Raw genomic sequence first — 8,467 nt, forward strand, 5'->3', positions numbered from 1 at the left:
TCTGTCTCCATTACTACAAGAAACCAAATGCCTTGTATTCCAGGTGCAGCTATTGGCACTGTTATTGCAAAGAAAATTCAAATTACGGATCTTCCCCAACTAGTTGCTGCGTTCCACAGCTTGGTTGGTTTGGCAGCTGTGCTTACATGCTTTTCAACATACATGGTTGACTACCCAACCTTCGCCTCTGATGAGGCGGCGAACGCCATCAAAGCAGCTCTATTCTTAGGAACATACATCGGAGGAGTGACCTTTAGTGGATCGTTGGTTGCTTATGGAAAGCTTCAAGGTATGTTTGTGCTGAGAGAGTCAACTATTTGCATTATTTTACCACCACTTGCGCTAATTGCACTTTTCAATGTATTTCATGTAGTGGGATGTCATTACTAAGGCCCCGGGTTTTCCGCGAAATTTTGCGGAATCCGGAATTCATCATGGAATGCTTTGTTTGGCACAGAATTTCACGGAAGCCCTTATTTGTAGAGTTGTGCGGATACTCGAGTTCCCGAATTCGAATCGAACACCCAATATTCGAGTTTCCGTATATTCGACTATTGCCGAATATGAACGACACCTCCCGAAAGCAGGCTTCACCTGATGCTTTCCTGCATGAGGTGAAGCCTGCTTCACGAAATTGCCCATGCTGCAGGACCAACATAGACAGATTGTAGTTTAGCTTAAGGTAATGTTAGCCCAAGTTTATTGTGCATACTTCACCTGACAAAGGGGTGGTTTCCCTCCCGTGTACAGTTTAGCAGTGGCACGGTGAGATTTTGATTTGATGTCTGGGAGGTTGCCTTTAACAGGTTGACTCTTAACTAATGCCTACATCCTAGGAACAAAAAAAGGGGTCCTGAAGATGTAACTTCCTCAGGGCATGTATTGTAAACTCCTTCCTATAAAGCTGCTATAAACTCTGTAGATGTTGAAAGATCTTACAGCCGGCATAAAATGATTGCACGCGACGGACCGCATCACAAGATATCATGTATGTAATGCTGAGCCACAACAATGCTTCAAATCTGTAATTTTGTAAAATATTTTTGTTCACACGTTACCCAAGAAAATGAAGTGTGTCCCGTTCCAAGCCGCCGTTGACTCCTTGCCGCAGAAAATCGTGGACTTTACAAGTCTGTGCCACATCACTTTGAATTTGCCGCAGCAGAAAACCAGGGCCCTTAGTCATTACTGGCTTTTTCTGTGTATCATGTGCACATTATGCATAACAGAAAGTGCTGCAAAGACGCAGTGCACAATACCCGCCAACACACATTATATGTATACATAGGGCCCACGTTTTGGGTTGAACCTGGTAAAATGAATTTTTACCCCTATTCGCACCATCAGAACTTGGGTTAAAATCTGACACCCCCAAAAACTAACTTGGCAAAGTGCCAATCCAATCACCAATAAGGGTATTGAAGGATGCAAATCACTGCATATACAGGACAGCCACTCTGCCTCTTATGTTCATCTAAAATGTGAGCTCTTGTCATTTTCCACTCAAAAATTCGCTGTACCTCTCGATATCGCCTGTTTTAGCCCTGTTTTACGCCTCCTGAAATAATACCCAAATGCCTTCCACCTATTTACAAAAAACACAACACCCTCAAAAACACAAGGCCCTAATTATAACGTACATTTTATTCTACATTTACATGTGCATGAGCTTACCGTTTCAAGGTGCACATTTTTTACTACAATGTTCTTAAAGAGTACCTTTTTTTAATGGCCAGGACTTCTGAATTCTTCCCCTCTCCTTTTGCCTGGGAGGCATGTCTTAAACAGTGGCCTCCTGGCTGCTAATGTTGGAGCTATGGCCTACTATTTCATGGATGACAGCATGACTGTTGGCTTGAGCTGTCTTGGAACAACAGCAGCCCTCTCAACCCTCATGGGATTCACTCTCACGTCAGCAATTGGAGGTGATTATATCTCAATCATACAATAGACCTCTTTGTAAATATTGCATTAAGTTTGGCTTGGAACTGTCCCAGTATATTTGAGAAGTGTTTTAATTCCATTCCCTGTTATTATCTTGGAAGGTACCAGCACTGTTTTTTGTGTGCTGCCCGTATTAAAGACTCGTATGTACTAGCATTAGTGTCTGCCATCCGAGAGTTGCCCCCACTACCTACTGCATTGCCGGAAATATATAGAGCATTGTGCTTTCTATTTTGGTCTGCATCTCTGCAGCTAGCAGCAAATTGTTGTTCGAATAATCCATTATGCGATGAGGTTTTCCAACGAGGAGTGAAGTTAAACAATATTTAAAGCTTTCTTATGCATTTTTTATGTTGTGCTGGAGAGAGTGTAGTGCAGGGTAAGCTTCGTATCTCCAAAAGCAACTGAAGTGTTCAGTTTAGGGATTGTACGTCTTAGAGTAGTTCTCCAGGTTGGACCTATGTGTGCTTTGACTTCTGTCGTCTGACTTGCGTCTTGGGAAACAATAATTAAAAACAAACCATATATGAACTGTAACAGCAAGATTTTGAATATGGAATCTATTATTGAATATTGGCAAATATTGCCCTTATGCACTTTGATGAATGATGGATGTGTTCCCCTGTGTCAGTTCTTCATTACGGTATTTGCTCAACAGAATGGTAAACATTTGTATTTATTTTCATGCAAAGGAACTTTATAGTTGTACAACACCTGTGTATTAGATGAAACAGTCACTGACTCCAAATTGCTACAACATCAAATTTATCAGCCTTCAGTTGCTTCTATCAGTTCCTCAAAGCATCTATCTTATCCATCTATCAGTTCCCCTAAGCACATATCGTATGCCCAGTGCCAGGTGCCAGCTACACCGAAAGGATGTCATAGCTCTGTTTTGGGATATGTAGGTACAATTTTGTGGCTCATTGATCTTGTTACAAAATTTGGCATCATAGGTTTCTGTCAGTGTGAATATCTGTTTGGTATTCCAGCACAACTAGTGTTATCGAATGATACTATAGCTTTCAGTGGTAGTTGGTATTCTCTGAACGCGTTTGCACTGGATGAGTAAGCATTATTAAGTAAATGTGTATGTGTTTTGCCTTGTTTCAGGAGCTGACATGCCTGTAGTCATCACAGTGCTGAACAGCTATTCTGGCTGGGCTTTGTGTGCTGAGGGTTTCATGCTCAATAATAACCTGATGACCATTGTTGGTGCTCTGATTGGATCATCCGGTGCTATTCTGTCATATATTATGTGCAAGGTAGGTTCATATTTGATGTTACGTAGTACCATACAAAGATATCACCCTAACCTCTGTGTGATGTATCGTTCTAGATAGAATAATTAGAGCCCTGTGTCAAGTCAGGTAAAACCTGGAAAACTTTAGTGCTGAACTCGCCAAAGTGATCATATTTTATCCTTTACTTCGTGGATGCCTTAGGCAGCGTTCACACGGCCTAACCTTTTGCACCACCTCTAACGAACGTCTCGTGAACAATTCGAGACTGTGCCGTCTCAGTGTTCTCGCATACCAACTCTGCAGCTCTGCCCACAAACAGCTTTGGGTCCGCTTATTTCACCGAGAAAGCAACATTCCAATCAAACTCAGTCAGCAAATCAAATACAGTAGACGGTCGTTATAACAAAGTTGTCGGGACCTGAGAAAAGTGGGAAAGCGGTATTTCGATAAAAGCGGTACCACCTTAAATACCGTGTAATTTGACGAAAGTTACGAGGAAATTGCGTGGGAGCACGTTAGTACAAGTAATTTCAAGAAGACAATGAGAAAAGCAGTCTTACAAACCTTTATTGTGGCGAGAAAATCGCATAATGTCATACTGCCTTGCTGCAACAGTGTTTACATTATTCAAAATTATTCGAATTGGGCCTTTTCTGATTATTCGGATGCATTTGCCATCTGGAGAAATTATTCGAATTCGATTCAGAGTGTAAGTGAAATATTCGTAAACTATTGGCAATGGAAATCTTGCTATTTGCATAGCTCTATAATATTCCGTTGGCTCGATCATGAAAAGATGTGAGCCGGAAGAGGGCAACGTAGGACTAGAAAACCCTTGTTTTGCCACTTTTTATTTTTGTCATTCAGGGATTGTTCCAGACAAAATCGGGACAAAACACTGTCCCCAAGTAGGCTAGTGGGACAGCGAGACCACCGGAAAAGTGGATTGTCCTGCCTAAGTCGGGACGTCTAGTCACATTAATTTTACCCTGATAAGCATCATCATCATTCTGGAAAAGCTCACCAAAGTGCAAATTCAGCCACTTGTACAAGCACACTAAATACTCCCACTTAGAGCTGTTTCTTGCCTTATCACATGTTCTTATTTTTCCTATTCTTTTTTCCGCACGAAAATCTGCTCTTTAAAATATCACCCAATTTTAACCTCACAATTTGGAAAAGCCATGGAACCCGAAGGCACAAGGGCCTAATTATTAATTCAGTGTTCTTAAGTATTAGACCTTAATACATAAATTTCTGTACTCCTCCTGTCTTCAGGCAATGAACAGGTCACTCCCTAATGTCATTTTGGGTGGCTATGGTACGTCAAGTACTGGAACTGGGAAGCCCATGGCAATCACAGGAACGCACACCGAATGCAATGTGTCTGATGCTGTTTCCATGATTAAAGAAGCTAAGAACATCATCATTACTCCTGGCTATGGATTGTGTGTTGCCAAGGCGCAGTATCCACTGGCAGAGATGATCAAACTTCTTCAGTCTAAGGGCAAAAATGTGCGATTTGGCATCCATCCAGTTGCAGGTGAGAAGGAATTAGTGCTGGCAGATGAGCTGCAATGCTCATAATAGCATTTTATCAATTTCAACGTTGTTATTTTCTCCCCAGGGCGTATGCCTGGTCAACTCAATGTTCTTCTTGCTGAGGCTGGAGTCCCATATGACATAGTCTTGGAAATGGATGAGATCAATGAGGACTTCCCAAAGACAGACCTAGTTCTTGTCATTGGTGCCAATGACACAGTGAATTCAGCAGCCGAAGAGGATCCAAACTCCATCATTGCTGGCATGCCAGTGCTTCGGGTTTGGAATGCAAAGAAGGCGAGTACTTGGCAATGGCTACCGTCACTATAAGTTGCCTGATGTTTCATGCTGTCCTTCTGTGTCACTCATTTTTTAACAACTTTCTGAAACTCTCACTTTTAGCCAAACATTTGGAATGGTCAGAGTGGAGAAATTCTGCTCTGTAACATGCAGGAGACCAGCACACATCACTTGATACCAGCCGTGCCTGACCTCGTCACAGTGCATATGACACAAACACTGTACATATCAGATATAGCTGCTTTTGGGCACTGAAAGAATCTCTGAACATGTATTTGCTGTGTTGTCTGTCTTGCACCCAGGATGTTTTTAGCCATTTGTACCTGTTTTGTTCTATCTTTGATAATTCACTATGGTATTCTACATGAACTGAATGGTGATATAATATCACCATTCAGTGAAGGGGCACAGTGCCATGAGGAAGCACATGCCACCTGATGCCACTGTCACGAAGGAGCACAGTGCCACCTCATGCGTCGAAGATTACCTCGAACTTGCGGAAACAAAACAAAAAGAAATGTATAGGGTGACGCTATCCGAACTACCCTTATCTTGGGTTGCATTTCCTGTTTTCTTAATTTTTTTTCCAGGACGCAAGAGGCGATAGTGTGCTCTTTCACCCTCTCACATTAGGGGTGAAAGAGAGACTAGTCTCTGAAGATGCGCAATGAAAAAAATGGTGTTCTTTCACAAATTTTTTGTGGATGATCTATCGAACGGATTTTTGTTCTGAAAACAGCAGTGGTATCAGGTGACCGAAGGGACCAGATGTTCTCATTGGGACGACCTTGTAGATTTTATAATTAAAAAGTTAATTAACGATTTTTAGGTAACTATTAATTCGACGATTGAGCAGGAGATGGCCAAGAACGTCTGCCGGCTCAGGGATGATAAAGTGAAAACAGAATGTGTATAGCCCTTATAGTTTTTTAATGAAAAATCTGTATCGAAAAAAAAAAAAATAGACACATACATACATAGCTTCCTGTGGTACGAGACACATACATACATAGCTTCCTGTGGTACGTTCCAGTGGCTGATGCCCACAAAAGAGCCTATTTTTACCTACATTTTCAAATATTTTTCACAAATGTTCATCATCCACAGTGGAGGACAAATCTGATCTATGATAGCATTTTTATTTACAGGTCATTGTTATGAAGAGAAGTCTTGGAGTCGGTTATGCAGCAGTCGATAACCCAGTGTTCTACAAGTCAAACACAAACATGTTGCTGGGAGATGCCAAGAAAACTTGTGATGCCCTCTTACAGAAAGTTCAGGAGTCATATGGGGCGTGATTTATTTGTTGAACTTGCTCAAGCCACAAGCTTTGAACGCTATTTGTTTTTAAGGTTTTCTTCTGTTTCCCTTTTAACATTTTGCACCATGTCACTAGCAGAAACAGCAGTTTTTATCACTTACGCTGTATCTGATATTCAGAGGCATGTTACCACGTTGTGCATCACAAACAGAATCATGTTTTCTTGAATGCGAGTCCTCAAATGTTTGTGTGGTGTTACATGTGAGTGTGCAGATGCTTCAGGGTTTGGCTCAAGTTTTTCAACACTACGTTCACATTTATCGGCTTGGGTTTGTTGATGTGAATGCTCACTGTTGCATTATGTCTCTTGCTTGAAAACATTGGTACTGAATATAGTATCTGTTTTGCTAATGCTTTGATCTACCAGGGCCATGGATTATGAATTGCAAAATTTGATGCTGAAGTTGTTGTCAACTCAGATCATTTTCTATCACATAGTGATTTTCTTGCAAAGTTCACAAAAGTGTCCTGATTCTACACAGTCATGAGACAAAAGCACATTGATTGTTATGTCAGATCCCATGTGCTAAGTAGTCACATTAGTGCCAAGTGTGTAATCTTCAAAGTACAAATGGAGGGAACAAGAGCAATACTATCTGCTCAAGTAGCAGAATTGAAGCATAGCTCTATTGCGCACATGTTCGCATTTTGAACATGTATGCAGTGACTCAATAAGCGAGGTAAGCGTCTTTGGACTGGTAAGATTTCTTTTTGTTTCAGGGTGTTCTGGAGCACATGGCTGATGCATACTAGTTCTAAACATTGATGTATGCTCTTGTACATGTTAGTAAAGTTGGAGTTGTGGGCACACCTAGCCATGTACTCTCTCTTTGTTCTCCTGTTTAGGTTCTTTTCCTATGGTCTCCTTTATTGCTTATTTCCCCATGGAAGTCTCGAGAGCTTGAGTATTTTGGTTGAAATGCCCGTACTATTTTTGAGAAAATAAAAGTAATGGGAGAATGGAAGTATATTTCACCAGGTATCATGTTGTGAAGTTTCCTCCTTTTGTAATAGTGTGATTGCTTCCTAACTGTGACAAATGCAAATTCTAAAACTCTGAACAGTGTCAGGCTCTCACCACAGTTGCGACATATCCCTAGGTTCCAAAGTATTTTAGGTACCTGCTTCTTGTGCGAAGGTGTGTGGCTCAGTGTCGCAGTACCACCTTTGTTGAATTTAGGTTTTTCCCTACTTCGTATGACATTTCTGCAACAAAAGGAGATCTGAGTAAGGCAAGATGTATCAGAACTCCATTTAGTACAGTGGACTTACAGACAAACAGGCCTGTTCTCAAGGGATATAATTATGCATCCTATTTCCCATTGCATTCGTCAAGCTGTCCATCACGGACCTCCTGTAACGTTCAGTCGTCAAGGAATCGCCATGCAAAATATTTTCGCTGTGCGGCGTATTGCCACTGCGCTTTCAAATTTACAAAAACACCGGGAGAAAGCAGCCGCGATCTTGTCACGTCCTCCCCAGCAGTTTCTCGTGCCCCCTATTCTTTTTTCTTTTTTTTTTGTGTCAGCTCACACGCTGCTTTACACCTGCTTCAGCTGTTCAGGTCTACATCACGGGACACGTGGTAGCAGGGGTCTAGGTGACGTCACAACGTACCCTCCTTCCCTCGTTCTTTTACACGCCCCTTTCCAGGAGTCGAGGATTCCTGAAAGGTGTTCAGAACAGAGGCCTCGCGCGCTCTGCGGGTCCCCTGCGCTTGCAGCAAGAAACCAAAAAGGAGAGACCAAAAAAAAATGTGCAGCGAAAAGGCTGCGTGTGTGAAATGTGAGCGCTCGCTGCCGACCTGCCCATGCCAGATATTTTCGCCCAGCGTCCGCTATTCCGGAAGCGTCAACTGCAGATCAATCAGTCAAAGCGCACTTCCGCTACAAATCTACGCCAGCTAGGCTGGCTACGCTGTCTTGTTGTCTGCACGTGTTCGTCTGTTCTCGTGGCTCGTGGTCGTGGTCGTCGCAGTCTTCTTTTTGCTATGGGGTGCTGTTGTCTGCTCGCTGTTTCGCCTACTGTACCGCTAGAACGCCAGGCATTCTCTGCCAAGACACAACATATGCTTTTCGGTACATTACTGGACACCGTTTTTAGACAGTTGTTGGAT

At 42.2% G+C, this 8,467-nt stretch overlaps 1 protein-coding gene across 1 annotated transcript in view; it reads left to right on the plus strand.

Annotated features, from left to right (window-relative positions):
• Positions 1-7,326, plus strand: part of LOC135400737 (NAD(P) transhydrogenase, mitochondrial-like) — a 30,018-nt gene extending 22,692 nt beyond the window's left edge. The window contains exons 11-16 of the mRNA XM_064632615.1: positions 44-289; positions 1,737-1,925; positions 3,058-3,209; positions 4,467-4,731; positions 4,816-5,027; positions 6,179-7,326. Coding sequence (XP_064488685.1) covers positions 44-289; positions 1,737-1,925; positions 3,058-3,209; positions 4,467-4,731; positions 4,816-5,027; positions 6,179-6,328 — 1,214 coding nt within the window. The 3' untranslated portion in view covers positions 6,329-7,326. The remainder of the gene's footprint in view (positions 1-43; positions 290-1,736; positions 1,926-3,057; positions 3,210-4,466; positions 4,732-4,815; positions 5,028-6,178) is intronic.
• The last annotated feature ends 1,141 nt before the right edge of the window (positions 7,327-8,467 follow it).

The sequence above is a fragment of the Ornithodoros turicata genome, chromosome 7 (assembly GCF_037126465.1).
Source record: "Ornithodoros turicata isolate Travis chromosome 7, ASM3712646v1, whole genome shotgun sequence".
Lineage (NCBI taxonomy): Eukaryota > Metazoa > Arthropoda > Arachnida > Ixodida > Argasidae > Ornithodoros > Ornithodoros turicata.